The sequence below is a fragment of the Cottoperca gobio genome, chromosome 16 (assembly GCF_900634415.1).
Source record: "Cottoperca gobio chromosome 16, fCotGob3.1, whole genome shotgun sequence".
In the NCBI taxonomy this organism is placed as follows: Eukaryota; Metazoa; Chordata; class Actinopteri; order Perciformes; family Bovichtidae; genus Cottoperca; species Cottoperca gobio.
In genome coordinates, this window is record NC_041370.1 from 21,282,835 (window position 1) to 21,302,251 (window position 19,417).

General features: G+C 40.7%; 1 protein-coding gene across 3 annotated transcripts in view; it reads right to left on the bottom strand.

The window, feature by feature from the left end:
- klhl32 (kelch-like family member 32) overlaps positions 1 to 18,720 on the bottom strand; it is a 30,842-nt gene extending 12,122 nt beyond the window's left edge. Inside the window, exons 1-5 of one of the 3 annotated variants that reach the window (XR_003833752.1) lie at positions 18,556 to 18,720; positions 16,928 to 17,055; positions 12,683 to 12,863; positions 6,779 to 6,886; positions 3,120 to 3,218 (exon numbers count right to left, since the gene is read on the bottom strand). Coding sequence is in view for 2 of the 3 variants with exons in the window: in XM_029452243.1 (XP_029308103.1) it covers positions 3,120 to 3,218; positions 6,779 to 6,886; positions 12,683 to 12,863; positions 16,928 to 16,950 (411 nt within the window). In the remaining variant the exon portion in view is untranslated. The remainder of the gene's footprint in view (positions 1 to 3,119; positions 3,219 to 6,778; positions 6,887 to 12,682; positions 12,864 to 16,927; positions 17,056 to 18,555) is intronic. The other 2 variants (XM_029452244.1, XM_029452243.1) reach the window with 2 other exon arrangements.
- Between the last annotated feature and the right edge of the window lie 697 nt (positions 18,721 to 19,417).

Below are 19,417 nucleotides of genomic sequence, written 5' to 3' on the forward strand. Positions count from 1 at the left end.
CATTTTCCACATATGTATGAGTAATTGAGTAAAGATTTAAATGAAAATGCAATAATCCAATTATCATTTTTAAATTTGAATTAACATTTGAATATTGTCCACTGTACGACTTTGAAAATTAAATGTCAAACAGCTTTTACTATTTGCATTTCAAAATGGTCATAGAACACCCTTACAAGTATATAAATAATAACTACTATATTGCATTTTCATCTTCATTTTTACTTAAATAACACATACATATGTACTATTGTGTGGAATATCCTCTTCATTTTCAAGTTTTTTATACTATCATTTTATAAAGTCCTCTATGGGCTTCCATAATCACAAAGACATACAAGACAAATGTAGAATCATTTCAGATGAAGGACTTGTGTAGTATCAGTTACTCAATATTCAGTTAACTGAATTTTGCACATCAGTATGCATCATATTGGAGGCGGATGATCCTGACTGGTTGGTACATTATACATTTCAATCAATTGGTGTAATGTGTATTGGAAAATCAATGTTATTGGTCTGGCCTTACTTACCGCCCACTATGCAATCTAACCACACACCAAATAAAACAGCTTGTCAGCTGACAAGTGTTCTGCAAACAAGGATGTTAGCAGGTAAAGAGATGAACTAACAGAAAAATCAATGACATTATTCAGGAGTTTGCTTTTTTGTTTATCGGGAGCTGTAGTCTGGTCACTACAAACCAATAGCTCTTACCACCACCAGATGTCACATTTGAGCTGAGTGTAACTGTAAAGACTTGGATGGTAAAATCCATTAGAAAATGAAATAGTAGTATTACAGTGGAGTATATTTAAGCAATAGCTCACGACAGGCCGTGGTATATGGTCATTATATCACAGTTAAGGGGCGTGGTTCGGCCCGTCTGAAAGTCTATGACCACAGCTTTATCCTGACATCAGTCTTCAAAGCATTTTGTTTGCTTCACGATGTTCTGTTCGTTTTGTTTTTTTTCCATTTGGTCTACCTGCTCTTCACATAGCTCTGCATGCTCGTCTTTGAGGGGCTGTTTTCTCTGGAGATAGGCACTGATCGATCCACTCCTCCAGAGTAAAGCTTTGTAAGTTTGTTTCTTAACGCACGTAATTTAACAGCTGTAACGTGTAGCTTTTTCACAGACGCGGAGGGATACTGACTTGTTGTGAAGAGTACAATTCTACCCGTGATATACGCTCATTATACCACGGCTAAGAACCAATCAGATTGCTTGATTTGACATGTCCGTTTTATAAATACATGTATGTAATTAAGTGATTCTAAAACTGCTGTAAAATGCATTGAATTCTAAGGAAACATGAAACTGTGTATCAAATCCCTCGGAGTGTTTCTGCTCTGCAACAACCTCAACCTGATTTATCTGCAGCAGCCTCTGGCGTACCCAGAGACCAGTAGGCTGTCTTTGCCTCTGTACCAACAGATCCATCTATGATCAAATACATAAAACAAGCAGTGGGGCGGCCTAGTTCTCCTCTGGACTCAGACACCTCAGCTGATGAGCATTAACCTCAATGTCCCCAACACCAGTGTCCTTGAGCAGCACAGTCACTTCACTCTCCAACTGACTGTGACCTGTAACCTTCACACTTCACTATTATATATATATATATATAATTACAGATTGCAAGAGATTGTGGAATTTTAATAATTATAGCAGTTTGTTTAGTACATGAACTACTTTTGACATCAAACTTTACAATGATGTCAGTTTGAAGTTTGACATTTTGGGAGATACACTTATTTAGATTTAGATAAAACGATCGATACCACTCTCTCATATCAATGAAGCTTGAGCCAGGAGACAGTTAGCTTAGCTTAGCATAAAGACTGGAAGCAACAGCTGTCTCTGTCTAAAGGTAAGAAATCCACCTACGAGCCCCTCTTCCTGCACTTAATTCTACACAAAAGCAAAAGTCCAAGAGGTGACTGCGCACAGCCAAGACATAACCAAGCATCGAGCACCTTTAAAGGAATACTTCACCTACAAAATGACCACTTGTATATCAGTTACTCACACCGTGCTACCTTGAATTAGTGAAGAGAACTGTTTTTCTGGTTTACCTCCACGGTGAACGAATAATCTGCATTAACATTCTCACGCTTTCACAGGCGCGCTACTCGTCTGTGCGAGGACTGTTTAGGTGGAAGTGGTTTAAATAGTAATATATTTGTGAAAATGCACTTGATTGTAAAGTCGTGAGCATACGACGTGTGAATGGATCAATGCTGGCGTGTTGTAAAAAGCCCTTAGTGGCAGCAAAAACTAGAAAAGTGCTTTATAAGTGCAGTCAATAACAAACCATTTCCTTTGCTTTTGTATTTTTTGTTCACTGTGGCATGTGAGAAAAAAAGGTTTCTCCAGGAATACAGCGTGAGTGATTCATGTACAAATGTTCATTTTCGGGGTGAAGTCTTTCTTTTAAATCAACTTGTTGTTTTACTCACATCCGTTAGAATTAGTTTGTTATGGAGCTTTAGTGGTGCTGGCAGGTGGATTTTGTTACCTTTGGAGTAACAAAGACGAGCTTCATGCTAAACTAAGCGAACTGCCTCCGAGCGTGTGAATACCTTATCTGGGTTTCTGTCACCATCCTGTATTTGCACAAGCCCATGTTTGACTCAAGTGATGGTAGGTAGTCAAAAAATGTAATGGTGGTACAGCCTGACGGAGGTCACTTGTCTTTTATTAGTGCTTTACTCAAGTCAGTGAAGCAGCCAGTATCCTTATAATCACAATATTCCCAATGTAAAATGACAGTACATCATTTTCTATGACAAAGACAGGGCACTGAACACCAGAACCTAAACGTCCTGCCCATGCTGCTCTGTTGTTGGTCTTAAGGGGAAAACTTATTGGTTTCCAGTTCAGTTGGGAATTGGACCTTGATACTGATACAATACAAAAGTCATAATATAAAAGCACATTTTCTTGATATTCCCTGCAGACAGGATTATATCATCCAACTGTTCCTGAGTGCAACACACGCCATGATATTACAGGAAACTCTCCTCTTATTATATCTCCAAGTCACACACAGGAGGACTGTGTGTGTGTGTGTGTGTGTGTGTGTGTGTGTGTGTGTGTGTGTGTGTGTGTGTACCTGGATGAGGTAGTGGGAGCAGAGGCTGAGGAGCTCCAGCAGCTGAAGGTGGCTGCCTGCAGACAGGACGTCCTGGATGACCGCCGGCTCCAGCAGGATCTATCCAGAGGAGACAATCAAGGTTATTAGTTGTTTCTTTTCTTTGTCATATATGATAGTAAAATTAATATATTTAGGTATTCGGGTTCTGGGAAATTATGATGGACATAAATGAGTAATTAAAACCCTACTTGTGCCAACAAATGTGTGTTTGTTAAGGGTCATTGAATAATGACAGTAGCCTATGTGTGACACAGCACAACATGTTTAGTCAGAGAGTATATTGGGCTATGTTAAAATATATCAATATATTTTGAAAACAGCTTTTAATTCAATTAAAAAACAAAATGGCAATACTTTTGTTTCTGTTGAATTATTATCAATAGTATGTTCTAAAAAAACGTATGTGTGGTGTTTGGAAAAACACTGATGCATTCAAGGATTAAGTCATATGCATCTGCTGTGTGACCTTAGTTAAACTCACTAGGCTAAACCAATGATGCAGAGAGGGGAAATGAGTGTGACACATTTCACAGCAGAACAAGAATTGCTTTACCAATGTGCTTGCTTCACCATTATCATCCTCCCTGCAAAGCAACATATTCAGGCAATTATTACGGCACTGATTCTGCCAAAATGCTTCCTGTGGAGCTGAATGAACAGCAGCTGAAATGATCTGCTGAAAGCTTCCTTCTGTTTCCTTCATATTACCCGCCCATATGCAACATGAAGCTCTGTGATACAACCACCTCATAGTGCTGGGCTCTCGGGAGCAGAGCCGAGTATTACAGTATGTACTTTCTGGAGGGTAAACTGCCCTTTTCTGTCTCTATTTTCAGCACAGCAAACAGAACCTTATGGAGTGAAATATTCTATTAATCATTGGAATAATAGCCCAATCAGACTGAACATGTCCCGTGTTACCTCGAGTACAGCGGATGCACCTACTCCAAATACATTTGGTTTTAAATAGCAGCTTTGATAATCCATTCAGCAGCATTGCCCTACATAGTCACAGAGCCGTGACTCGAACATAGTGCAAGTGTGAAAAAATGACTTCATCATGTGTTTCCCTCGCCTTACGAATATTGTCATGCAGCATTTAGGGATATCATTGTTTATGATTTTAGAAAACAGGAAAGGCAGCTTCTGTGTTAAGTCTTAATAGAAATGGACTTTCTTCCAGTGCATATGTGTCCACTGTGACTGATATGAAACATTTTAGTCAGTATTTGTGCTGAATTACATGCTTTAATGCATATAAATACACACACTATTTGGCCACTTCAGCATTACAGCATTCATGTAAACAGTTCATTGGAAATCATCAAGCAATTTGTTTATTTTCCCTGTAACTAAAGCCACTTCGGAAAGAACATTCCCAGCAAGTCTTTTTTTCTCCCTCTCAGCAATTATCTGCATCTGCATATGTATTACAGTATGACTTCCTGCCAGGCCTGGGCAGGGGTCAAGTTAAGCACCAGCCCAATCTATGGGCTTCCATATTAAGATAGAAAGCAGTGATATTTGCTTCCATTATTAGGATCTGTATGCACTGAGCCTCTATTAGAATAGAAATAATTCCGTCTTTGATCAACAATCAGATCAAATTTCTCTTCATTTAAGAAGAAAACTCTATGCAACTATTTTAAACATCACCACTACTTTTATGAGATGAATATACGCCGAGGTAAACATGTGATCAAGAACTAAAACTGCTCCAATTCTTTGTTTTCTTCTTTGACTCAATCCACATCCTGGCAGGAAGCTGCAGCAGCAATGAAGGCAACCCAAAATGATAACTATAATAACTCCACTCCACTACAGTTAGAGCACTTCAAGCTCACACAGCAGAAGTTGGTTTTATAACACCGGGCTGGTCCGGTGTGGGAGGATGGTGAGCTCTTGTGTAAACCGATTATTGCGTTGGCAAGTTTTCACCTGGAGGAGAAGACAAAATGAAAAGGGGTAGAATCAAGATGTCTTCTTCACAGGATCTGACCCAGACTGTATTTCACTTCAGATGTATGGTGGGAAACATGTATTTGGGTAATTGTTCTCTATAAACATCTAAATATGAATGAAAGCTCTGTCGGCTACGGAACACCATTTTGGTATCGGAAGTATTTTGGTTTCTGTTTGAAGGGTCCAGATGGTAGCCATAGATTTGCAAAATGTTGCAAAAAACTTTAACGAGCCTCACTTCCCGACAACCTATCCGATCCTTAACCATTCAAGGTCGATGCCTAACATCAACAATCTCGCCAGAGTTTTGCAAATTGAGGGTTACCGTCTAGAAACGTCTCGCTTGTAGTCAGTTTGAAGTCCGAGTAGTATTGCCAAACACGTTTGGAGCAGGCTCTGGTTGAATGCAGGCAAACAGTTCGTGTGTAGAGTAAAAGAAGTGGAACGCATTGGAACCCATCAGCTATCGTCTGACGATGATTTAGCTTCCCATTAGCTTAAATTAGCTTGTGAAACAATCCGTTCGTAGATGTCATCTCTCGACTTCAACTCCGTTCTCGTGTCTGGAGCTGCACATCTGACTGATGCTCCAGTTGTTGAATTGGTTGAGGCATTAGCTGTGGTCTTGGCATGCAGTGACGATGTCATAGAAGTTATTAACGAACGTCCAGTCTGAGAGCGTCCTGTGGCAGCTTGTCTCCTCACTCACCATGCTGGCCTATGACATGTGACTGAAGGATTTTTAGTGGATCATTATTTACGGTGTGGGGATAAGCATATTGCCCTCATCTCATCTGCTATCATCTCCTCTGGGCAGACGGGGGCTGAGCCAGCCAAAGCAGGGTGGCTTGCAAGCCTGGTGTTGACCTACTTACACTGCCGAACCGACTCACTCTTTGCTCATATCCACTGTGGAAATAAAATTAGGAGTAATTACAAAGGCCTGTCTCTCGGTGTGCTGCATAATCCGCCAGGCCGCTTGTTGGACCGAGCATCGCTGGCATTAAAAAGGTCAAGGACGGTTATTAGAAATGATCACATACTTATTCTCTGTTGATGGGGTGAGAAGGCGAGGACAGTGACCTCGCTCAGTGACGTCGTGCTGCTTTAGTATGGAAATGAAATACTGTACTCTTTACTTCTGGCTTCTTGATTTAGATCCTAGAATAATTTTCAGACCCCAGAGGAGGGGACTGGGATTCAATATTTTCGTTTTCATCCACTTTAGTGGATAATAACATATCGGGTATGAAATTAATCTGCAGATGCTCCGATTTTTTGCTTCTGAAACAGTCGTTGATCACTTGCAGCCTCTACCGACCACTTAAAAGGAGTGAGGCATCAATTGTGATCACCACAACAATAAGAGGTCCTTGAGTACAGTCATAAATGAACACAAACTATTTCAGGCTGATGGGTCCAGTAATATGCAAGATTAGCTGAGGATAGTGAGACAGGCTTACAGCTGGCAGAGATAAATATTGAATAATATAAAATATATCATAACAAAACAATGAGAAAAGGGCTATTATGCATATTGCAAAGTTTTAAGTCTCATTGCTGGCAACATGCAAGTTAGCTTAGCATGTTATCAGCTGTGTTTTGGTTAGCTGATGGAGGCAATGCTCTTTTCTGTCATGCTGTTGCTCACTCACCTGTCCAGTGTAGGCAAAGTCCAAAGCGTGCTTCAGTCCAACGCTGGTCACTCCTTGCAGAGTCACTTCGTCTGCCTCACTCTCCACCATGCACAAGCTGAACATAGCCTGATGACACACACACACGGAGGTTAGCTGAGCGAGCACCATCACAGAGATATTTTATGTGGGGGGAAAAACTGGGACATAGGACACTGCATTAATAAATTATCAATAATCAATGAAACTGGTCAAATGAAATCCAGCTTTGTTCTTCCTCCTTCAATGTTGACTCTGTAGGCTGATCATATTATATCTGTAAGTTGTTACAGCATTAACAGGCTGAGGAATTGGTTTTGAATGGGTGCGTGCTGAAAAAACAGCATCATAGTCAATCAAAACCTGTCAGACGCAATATCCTAGAGCCCTTCTGTATTGATTTGCCAGCCTTGGCCCCGGAGGTCAGCAGAAATAAATAGCACAATCAGTACTTTCTGTTAGACAGCCTCTCTGTCTTTCTCTCCCTCTATCACACACACACACACACACACACACACACACACACACACACACACACACACACACACACACACACACACACACACACACACACACACACACACACACACACACGTGAAGGCTTACTCCATGTGAAATCAAAGCAGCGGACACAGCGTCTGCACTCTGGCCCTGCTGTGCGTGAGTCCAGCTTGCTGCACGCTAATCAAAGATATTGATTGCTGTCACACCATGAGGGAAGGACTGTGCCGTCGATCAGTGAGGGGTCAACTGTGGCCACGATGAAGATCAACTCTCCTTGTCTTCTTAGTTATGAGGGACAGCAATATTACAAAGCTTTATTAGGGTTAGAGTTTATATTTCTCATCTGCAGAGGAGGAATATAACTCATTTACTTAAGTACTATACTAGTACATTTTTCAGGTACATGTACTTAAGTAGAGTATTTTCATTTCATGGCACTTACTACTTCTACCATTTCAGAGGGAAATATTTTACTAAAATGATCTGACAGCTTTAGTTACTTTTGTTAAAATCCTGCTTTTACATTAACGCATGAGTAACAATAATCTAATGATACAATATATACTAGTTTAACAGTCAATACATTTGCATGATCATATTTACATACTTTTACTTAAGTAACATTTTCATTGCAGGACTATATATATTGCAGGAGTATTTTAGCAGTGTGGTATTAGGACTTTTACTGAAGTAACATTTTTATTGCAGGACTATATATATATATATATATATATATATATATTGCAGGAGTATTTTAGCAGTGTGGTATTAGGACTTTTACTGAAGTAAAGTCCTAATACCACAAATTGTTTTTGAAAAGCAAACCCAGCTGCTCTGGAGAATCCCCAGTTTCCGTGCCTCAGGATAGTGATCTAACTAACTTGCAATTTCACATATCTTTTTAATCACAGTAGCAGTTTGTAACGCAGTCACTCCGCACTATTTCTACTCAGAGACCGTGTGTAACAACATTAGAAGCTCTGCGGGCCCTCAGGCTGGCCAGTTATCGCGGCATCTCTGTCACGAAACCGACATTCATTCCTCCAGAAACTCATCCAATTCTCCCTGATTCATAGCACCCATGAACTTTAACCAGGCATCGACCCCCTCCTCTGGCGAATGGCCCCTCTTTATTGTGAGGGTGATGTGTGAGACAGGGTCGACTTGAGTCAACACTGAGTTTTAACCAAGGCCTGCACATCTCTCCTCAGAGCTCGGCCTTGTTGATTCACCACTGCGCTAATTAAAAATCCAATGGTCCACCGAGCACAGGAAGGCCTGTGGCTAAACCTGGGGTGTGATGGGAGCTAAGCTGTGGTCAGCATGTACATGAGAAAGTAAAAAGGAGAGTACATGTGATAGAGAAACTGCTTGATGTGCGCGTCTGTGTTAGCGTGTGAGCCGACAGGGTGACAGAGGGCACCATGTGAGTGTTCGCAGAGCCAGTCTCGCCAGCACGCACGAACACCCTGACCTTGGTGGAGCTGAAGGAGAGCTGGGGATGACGGATGGCTCCTTTGACTTGGGATATAGATCCAGCGCAGAGACACATTGCGCCCCAGAGCCTCGCTCATTGCAGTCCTTTCACATAGTGCTGCTACCTGACAGCACAATTTATGTGAGTACCAGAGAGGGCTGTAAAATATTACAACATTCATACAATGATGTTGCTTTCATGTCTGAGTGAAATATTATTTCTCTAAAGGCATGCGGCTATATTTACAGTCAGGTATGTCACAGAATCTGTATATCTTACATGGAAAACTCTGCTGTTTTTGAAGACCAGTGCAGATATCAATGGTTTGTGACTGAAGCTGCTGCGAGTATTTTGTGCCAATATTCTCTATATTAAGACATCACCCCTATCATAACAAAAAAAGCAAAGTTTACAAGGGTTCAGGATGTATTGAGAGAAGGAGTAAGTTGTATTTGAAAATAAGTTTATCTATGGGGTTCACCCCAAAAAGTCTTGGTCATGACCTGTGGATACATCTGCACTTTCCTAGGTTTAAGCTTAAGGATGTTTTGTCAAAGCAACAGCTCCACATAACTTTAAAAACGGCTTGGAAGAACTGAAAATTCCAGGCTTATGTTGAATCATTAAACAAACTAATTGAGCTAACTCAATTATCCAGAAAGAAAACAGTGCCCTGTCTCTCCATAGGCGCCAAGTGTATTCTTGACTGTTTCTATGTTACAGCAACCCGATAGATCTGTTTAATAATGTTGAATGAAAAAATGTTCAAGAAGTTTTTGTACTTGAAGGGAAATCCACAAAATTTCAATTTGGGATGTTGTACTGAATGTGTGTCACAGGCAGATTACCTTCATTTAATCTGATAAATAATGCTGCACACACCCCTTGTTGATCCATTTACAGGAACACATCATCAAATCAAGCTACATTGGAAGGCACAGAGGACTGATCAGCTGCAAGTCATATGGTAGAAATAATGTATAGTACATCTTAAGGCGAGATGTACAGAAGCATTGTTTTTCATGCACTGGTCAAGTTTGAGAGTTTGGGGTATTTTGCTTCCAGAACATTTCTTCTTTCTTACATTTAGGTGTTTATGTTATTAATTTTGTCTATTTGCATCTGTAGATTTCTTCCTAATTCACCTAAAGTTAGCAAGTTAGATGATACCTCATTTCCATATTTAAACATTACATTTCACAACATTTGTGTTTCACTGGAGAAGCTTGATGGTGAAATATATTAGTTACACATGTTTTACCCTCTGCACCTGTAGTATTTTACAGAATGTATGGAACTGTACAATATCTTTAAAGTGTTTCCTGATACTCTGAGCCAGAACTTCAGTAGCACTTACACCAAAATGTCCAGTTTCATTTCTATCTATATTCTTTCTATCTATATCTATCGGCATGTTTTTAGGGAAACATGGTGAAATTGTATTTTTAGGCTGTCGACAGTATTTTCTGATTCATGGAGTTATTAAAGCGGTATCCAACATTTAATGATCACATATTTTGTAAGATAATAAGCCTCATTTGCCTACTTAAACATTAACATTTCAGGAAAGTAATTATCTTAATGTACAAAAAGTAATTATCTTAATGTAAGTAATCAACTGGGGAAGTTTCATGGTGATATCTAATTGTGATATCTGTTAAAAAGTTCACTCTATAGCATTTAGTTCATAAAGAGGTTGAAGCAATAACAGTTCTGAGTGGTACAGGTTGTACATACAGCATCAAATGTTTCTTCGAGACAATAGTAGCTGTCCCGACTGTAAGGCAGGCAGAAAATATTTCTTTGTGTGACAAAAAAAGCAAAGAAAGATTCAGTGTGTGTGTGTGTGTGTGTGTGTGTGTGTGTGTGTGTGTGTGGGCGCTCTCACTGAGGGGTGGTGTGTGATGCTGGTGTGTGACTGATTTGGCCGAAACTCCCTGAACCGTCCAGACGTCTTAGTAATGTGACAGCATTGGAAGAGGCAGCAGACACATTCAGGACAAGTCTCAGATAAACAACTCACGCTTGGTCAGGTATTTTGTTACAATCACTCATGTCCGCTGGCTAAGATAATGTGTTATAATCACTGCTGCGTGTGAAAGAAACAGGCACAGAGAGAGAGAGGAGACACAGTGGCTATTCACAACACAAGGCACCTTCCTCTCCTCACTAAATTAGCTAAATGAAACCCAGCAGTGGAGTCAGATGACAAACCGATGATAATGCTGTTAAACTCCGACAGAGGAACAAGAGAGCGGAGTGAGTTTTCTTGCTTACTGTAACAGGGCTGATCTAATAATCTGAATACAGTAACAACAGTGTTGCTTGCCGGCTCAGATGGGACTTGAATGAGTAGCGTTTAAAAATGGAGCCAAAGAACAAAAGTAGAACAAAAGTGAAGAGGACGAAGAAAAGGAGGAGAGGAGTGTCACTCGCCCACCCTCAACTCTACAGAGAGAAGTATAAATAACACACACACACACACACACACACACACACACACACGAGGAGTAATCCCTGGGCAACTTGGACATATTTAATCTGCCTCTCATTTTCAAGAGGGATTAATTTCTACTTCCTAATCTGCTCAGTCTCCCTAAATCAAATCTCATCTGTGCACTTTTCCCCATGCGGCCCATCTCAGCAAATCTCCTGTCTGGCTGTCTGACAGTGTGAGTCTACCTACAGCTACCTCTGTGGTTTCACTTGAATCAGCATGAGGCCTCGGCAAGAGACCAGCAAACAGCCTGAACATTTGCATGGTCTCAAATGTTGTTTTTAAAATTGATTTACTTCAAGACATTTTTTCTTGACAGCACAGCAGAGACCCTGAAACAGCATTTAGAACATTGTGGGACCCTATAGCCTTCTATTAACATTATGTGCTTATGGAGCTAGCAGGGTAAAACAGGTGTTCTGACAATTTTAACATCTACCAGCCCTGAAGACGGTTATGCAACATGTTACTGTCACCTCTGTCCCATCGGCAGATACCTGCTTTTTATAGAATGGCAAATATCAGATAGATAAGTGTGTGTTCCTTTAAATCAGTGTAACCATTATACAGACAAAACATAGAATGTGTGTGTTTAATTATGAACCCACATAATCTTCATGTTCAGCTTCAAGGGGTCTCCCTTGAAAAATAGATTTTAATCTCAAAGGACTTCCTGGTTACATAAAGGTTAAAACATAAACATGTAGAGTGCAGATCTCCCTCTCCCCTCCCAAGCAAAGAAGGGTTGAACCTCACTCAATTGTCCCTCCCAGCTCCCTTACAGTCAAGTTGGTGGTGAAGATAACTAAAATGGGGATTAATTCATCTCATATCCTTCCTAACTTGAGTGGATCATAGCATATCAGGTATGGAATTAATCTGCAGATGCTCCGGTTCAAAATGAGACCCAATTTTCCTATGGATGTCAGATGTTTTGAGTCACGACAAAGACCAAAATGTGGCCTGCAACAGACTAGGTACAGCTTGATTTTAGCCGATTGCCTGAGATGCCTTTTTTGCTACTGAAGCAGTTGTCGCCTCTGCCGGCAGTACAGAGGAGTCAACAGTCAATGAAGGTATAACAGTCAACAAAATAGGTTTTTCAAAAATTGTGAATCACCGCAACCACGAGAGGCCCTTGAGCATACAGTCATAAATGAACACAAAAAATATTATGCTGATGGGTCCGGTTGTATGGGAGATCAGCTGCAGTAAGACAGATACATGAGAAACACACACACACATACACACACACACACACACACACAAACACACACACAAACACACTACCAGACGCAAGATCCCCTCACAAGCTTACGCCTGGCGTAGGTAATAATAATACAAAAACAAAGCTCATTTGTGAAACATAGAAACATTTTCAGAATATTTAATATGGTCCGGAACTCACCCTGAAGTAATCGCTGCACGCTGCCAGGACGGCTTTGTGGGCGTGGAACTTCTGCTCACCGGAGACCAGGGTGACGTCACACAGCAAGCCATCCTTCCTCTGCTGGTTGAGGGCAGAGAGGACCGAGTCCTGGTGGGACTTTGACTGACAGAGCCTCTGTCCTGTCAGCATCTCCCCACTGCTACACACACACACACACACACACACACACACACACACACACTGCACGATTACTATCACTACTTCTACTATTGCTATGTCCCTCCTGTTAATAACACCCTTACAATTTGGACATGAAGCTTTCAAGGATTTAATCTGACATTTTTGGCCAACTTGACAGTTTTGACGGTACAACAGCGAGACACTTTGTGAAACATTTTTAGGGACGGCATTATCTGTCGGTCGTTCCATTCCGTTGCCATGGAATGTGGCTAATTTGTGCTAATATGTAAATGTTAGCATGCTTGAGCGATAATCTAAGATGGTGAACATTGTATATTCACTAAACGGCAGCATTAGCAGTGTTGTTGTGAGCAGGCAGCTCAACGCTCCACTGGGCCTGAGTACAGCCTCACAGAGCTCCTGGCTCTATAGAGCATATCTATGTTCCCAGGGGTTTATGTTTCCACAGGTCTATGCTCCTAAAGTTGTATGATCCACAGCTAAATATCCTCTTAATGTGACACATTAAAGTAAGCATCTCCAACAATTTAATTTAAATAAATGTCTGTTAAGCCGCTATCTATTGCTGAATGAGGCAACACAATCGTGATTGAGCCGATGGCTTACTGATGAAAGCCTTTGTATTTGTATTACAAACTGGGTATCTGAAGCGACATTCCCGGGGAGCTGTGACACTGTGTGGATCTCTGGGAAGTGATATCCAAAAACATATATGATGGCAAAGAGAACAAAACAAAGATCGAACTTATTTACCTTGTAACTTGAAGGAAACTTTTAAATGGTTTTATGTTCCCAGCAAGGTCAAATGTTCAATGTACGCTTCTAAAGGTCATTATGTTGAAATCACCCACAGCTTATATCTGACTGATGTTACGCCCTCAATATGCCCTAAATTTTGCGGGCAACACAGTTTTTTTTAAACTTTTGACAAATATATCTCCACAGTGCTGAACACACAAGACCCACACATGCGCTGGGAACATAGAGATGATCCCTCTAGACTCTTATTCTTGTTAATATTCCAGTGGTTCACTGTAAATATAATATCTTTATGACTGAGCAGCCTTTTTGAAAATGACAGCCATGATCAAAACAATGAGTCTAATCTATATATACCTGGGAAAGTTGTATACAGTGCAAGCATGGGGAAAACAGTAGGTGGGAGAAGAGTCATCTTTATAATTCTATGTAGAACAAATGTCAATAATTTAATTTGCTTTTTTTATACTTTTTTGAATTAAATGCCATGTAGAAAGGTGACAATTTACTAATTGCACAAAATGATTTACTGTAAATGACATTTGCATTATGTCCCCACACTGACAAAGAACATTGTATGCCCATCAGCATGTGTCTCGCAGTTCTCTCAGATGTGTTATGGTGGATGAGACAAACACACTGACTACAGAGCTGGCTGACTGATGGACTGACTGACTGTGTGAATCCAATGAGCAGCAAATGTACTTTGTTTTCCAACCAATCCGCAGTCCCTCCCAGCTTCCATCCATCCATTAGCAGCACGGCACCCTGTCCATCCAAATCCGTCTCTGTCCCCTTACAGTTGCAGCCGTCACTCTAAATGCTGCTGTCTGCCAGGAGGCCTGCTCTGTCACCTTCATGAGGATGCCGGCTAACAGAGGAAATAATGGGTGTGTGTGGGAGGGTGTGTGTTCGCACTATGTGCCAGAGGTAGGATGAATGATGAGTCAGTCTGTCTGTTTGCTAGTTGGACTCTGCCGCAGGGAAGAGCCTAGGGAGAAAAAGGACAACATTGCCGTGCTGGATGAGAAGGTGGGGAGAGTACAGGATTTAGCAACTCAGGGAGAGAGAAGCTGTATGGGGGGGTTTGAGGCAGGATGGAAACCTTTCATGCCTGAAGATGTAGACTATGATGTGTCTGCACATTTAAAGGGCTAATCCAGTGCTTTAGTTACGCACTTTCATAAAACTGGTTGATTCACAGTAGGCAGATTTCTTTTAAAAGAAAAATAGGCCAAGATAGTTTTCTTTTTACTAGACTCTCCTTGCACTAAATTTGCTTGCTTAAACTAATTGTGCCTGCAAATGAAGTTCTGAATTTCCTTTGGTTGAAGTGTTTTCTGGGCTCTCATACGCACAAATCTTAAGACATTTTCACAATGGGTCAAACTGTTTGGTTGAAAAGTGGGTTTTACTATATTAACTCTTTGGGCGTTTGGGACTACTGTCTTTTCTATGTAATCCATTATATTCTAGGAAAGGACCCAAGACTAAATATAGCATATAGCAGATTCCTGATTTCCTAATCATACTAGATATAGTCTTTGGGCACAAATTGTGGTCTCCAAGCACAAACCAAGATGACATCATTATCGGAAGTAATTTTCCGTATGTCTTGATCCTCCAGAGCCACAGAAGACATCAAACAACTGTTTTTCACAGGCTGAATAGTGCTCATCACAACTAGAACTACTTACCTTGATCTATAAAACAGGGGGAGTTCTGCTTTAAAGCTACTGTGTGCATTTTCAACACTCAGCATTGCTGTCCGTCAAAGTATCTTTTTTATACAACCTCTGCCGGCTGACGAAAAACAGCATACGGTCAACCCTTCTAACACGTGTTGCCTGTGTAACCAAAGCCTCAATATCTCATTCATCTGTGCCATAGAGCTCTGCGGTTGTCCAAAAATTATTAAAAACACATTAATAAGCCACACCATTGTACATGTTTCGTCACCACAACAGACATGGGTACGGCAGTTTATTTTGAGTCAATACACTGTTCTGCTGATGTGCACTATAGCTCAGCCCAGCTGTTTGAAGTATTTATTCAACTTTTTATTTCTCTTTTTCTTTAAAAGACTGCATGAATTCGTGACTAGGGTTACACAGGGTTTAATAGTATCTTAGGACATGTTTTGGTTAAAAATATGGCCATTGAATTGTAACCATGTACTGCATTCAGCACAGCACTCTTCCATCACATGTAGGCTACAGATCATTTTGCAGAATCCCATTAAATAGGAATTTCAGTAAAATTACAACCTTCTGCAGGCACAGAGCATTCTCCATCACGTGTGCAGCCCATACTACTGCCAACACTACTGCACTGTCTGAGCCAAAGGACGACATGCTTTCAGGCAAGTTTTGATTGTATTATATTTTACATTTTCTATAGTATTTCAGTTGACCAACAGTTGGTAGCCTAAAGAAAAGTACACACTTTATAACTTGTTAACACCTTCTGCTAGTTTTTGCTAGCTAGCATGAGGGATGTAGCTTGATTACACATGCTAATGCTAATTTGGGAGTTTTAATTCAGAATATTTTGATTAATTCTTTATTGTAAAGCATTTTTTTATAAATTAGTTGCTCACCTTAAACCCTAGGTTTGCACATAGCCCACATTGTCTGCTCAAATGTTGTAAGTACTTTTCCCCATTAGTTAACTGGCAGCTAGTCAGATAGCTTGTCACTTTAACTTCTCACTTACCTAGTAACTTTGTCTTTAACTATACTTGTATGTTTTATACTTTAACAAAAATATAGTGTGATGAAGCACCAACTCCCTCACTGACAATTTGCTTAGACTTTTTGTTAAGAAAATTAGACAGTTTTTCAGTTCTTTATTTCATTTATGGTTTTAATTTCAATTGACCAAGACAAGGTAACATTTGTTGCATTTGAAACAGGTTTAAACATATTAACGAACAAGCTGAAAAACTGTCTACCTTTCTTAACAGTGAGGGAGTTAGTGCTTCATCTCATATAGAACATACAGCTTTCTCCTTTACTTGGGTTTACCCTTGGCTAACCTCCAATAAATAAAGCCTGCTCACTGGGAATACTTCTATTGAACAAGAAATTGATCTTACATGGATCTCCTTCTGGTTAGAATAAAGAGTAGTGTTCTCTGTCCCATAAAAGGTGGCTCTGTGTCTACATTTGCTGAAATAGTCGTACATTTCTTAATGAATATACACTGAAAGCTAGTTAAGAATATTTGTGTTTGTGGCATGAGCCTTAAGCATACATGTATTGGTATGTGGTAGGCTATGTATTGACAGACCAGGCCACTTACCTGAGGCTGGGTTCAGAAGGCATGCCTCTAGAGAAAAGAAGAGGAGATGGTGGTGGAGGTGGAGGTGGAGGGGAGAGGCTATGTGGCTCCTGCGGACTGTAGTCTCCTCACTGGGAACATGCATCAGCCTGATAGGACAGAACAGCATGTCAGCTTTACTTAGTCCACCAATTCCACCCAGCCACACTGTGACAACCTCCTGTGCGATGTGTGAAGGGATGCAACCGCCCGTCAAGCCTAATGCTGACTTGTCCCTTCTCTCAGCCGCACAGGCCTTAACTTTGACAATTCTCAAAGCTGTTCTTTATAGGCCTTTTCATGTACAGCATCACAGCGGCTGTGACAGCCACAGGCAGCTCAACTTCAGAGAAGAGGAATAAACAAGCTCAGCACTTCTCCAAACAAGCTGGGAGTCCAAATTACACCAAGTCCCTCTGGTGTAGCTACAACCTTGACATAATGTGCGACACACCTGAATATGATATCCCTCGGTCTCCTGTGAGATAATACCCAGCAGCACAAGAGGGAAACAGAGGTCAGCGCCAGATGCACTGTAATCCAAGCTTATTGAAATACTACTCACTCACTGTACAATAAGGTGCCCCCGGTCCTCTAATATTTCATATGATAAAGCCTGTGTATGTATGTGGTCCCCCTTAAGACACGGTAGAGTGTACAAGTGGCTGCACTTGAGTGTAGTCCTCAGCGAGATCTAGTTATCGATCTTTTCATGAGTGACGCATGGCCACAGGCAACTACTGACTGAAGGAGGAGAGAAGGAGTTTATCACCCTGAGTCCAACCCTCAAACCAGGACCACACATGCTGGACACATTTCATAGCTTTACCTAAATAAGCATGCTGTGGTAATTATAGAGAAAAATCAAGTGAATGTACTTGAAAGCACACCTCTAGTGCAAATCAGAACCAATATTACATCTCTCTCTTTCTTTCTTTCTTTCTTTCTTTCTCTTTCTGTCTCTCTCTTTGTCTTCATAAATGTCCTCCATATAGGCAGCTTATGAAGTGTGATTGATTATATTCAGTAACATAGGCTACCCCATACCTTGGCATTTTTTCTGGATTTCTAATTGATACACAATGAGTTAATGATATCATTTTGGCTTCAAAAACGATTAAACCTATCCGGATGGTGGATATATTTAGGATCTGACAATCACAACAAGTAGGCCATTGTTCCCTGCAAAACACAGTAATCTCCTGACTGCAAACCACCACACAGCAAAATGTTGTCTTTTACGCACAAGAAGCAATTAGGATTTACCCGAGATCAGTGCGCAACTAACTGGATTGGGGAGAAGAAGAAGGAAGGTTTGGGTTACCAGAGAAGCAGACACCATTAGTGCATAATAACTGTCACTTTCCAAAAGCTCCCAGCTGTCAAAAGGTCTCCTAGCAACAGGCCAGCGCCTCGGTCCACAAACTATGGGGACGGAGAACAACCTCCTCCGTACGAGAACAATAATCCTGTTGCAACCATCACATGGCGCACTGAGACGATCCACAATCAATTCTATATAGAGCACACATTTCGGCTTGGTAGGAATTGACTGTATTCCGGCTCCCTCTTGTCCTAATGTGCCACACAACAATATGCCACTTACTCACCTCATATGAATGTGTTATGATTCAGTCCCGGCCTCTCTGGTGGCGCTTCGGTTACAAATGTCATTTGATGTCCGAGGTTGATCTCTTGTACATCCGCAGCAAGAGGAAAGAAGAGCGCAACGGCGAGCAGATGCGCTCAGTTATCGCGGACACTTTATTGGTTACACTGTAGCACCTAAATTGTTACATTTTAACCCCGCCTCTACACGGCGGTCACATGAATTTGGACAGAGAGGGGATACAGCGCCTCCAGGTGGAGACTTGAGACACGGCAAGCTGTGTGAACGCCTGTATGTTTACAGTGTGATATGCTCCTGTAAGGACACCAGGGGTCCTCGTAGGATTTCCAGGGGGTGGAGAGAAAATGTTGAATAGTCTGATTAACAGTGCTGTAATTTAGCACCGTGCTGCTCCCAGTGGTGGAAAGTAACTAAGACATTTACTACAAGTACCGTACTTAAGTGCAATTTTAAGGTTGTTCACTTGTTCTTTACTTGAGTGTTTTAATATTATTTTCTACTTATAATCCACTACATTTCAGAGGGAATTATTGTACTTTTTACCTTTCATTTATCTGAGGACTTTTGCAGACGAAGATTAAAAAACCTATAGAGCGTAAATGAAATGCAAAGCATTGTTATACAGTGAATTAAACCAACCAACCATATAAAAGGAATACAATGATGTATATTGCAGCCAGTTACAACATTAAAAATGCATTTTACATGTCACTGTATCAATAATAATGATCTATTATTATGTTGTATATAATAATGTAACAACTAAAGCGCCCCTTTGGAGTGATTACTTTTAGTTTTATGTGCATACAGATATATAACCATAAATAAGTAAGTATTAAAAT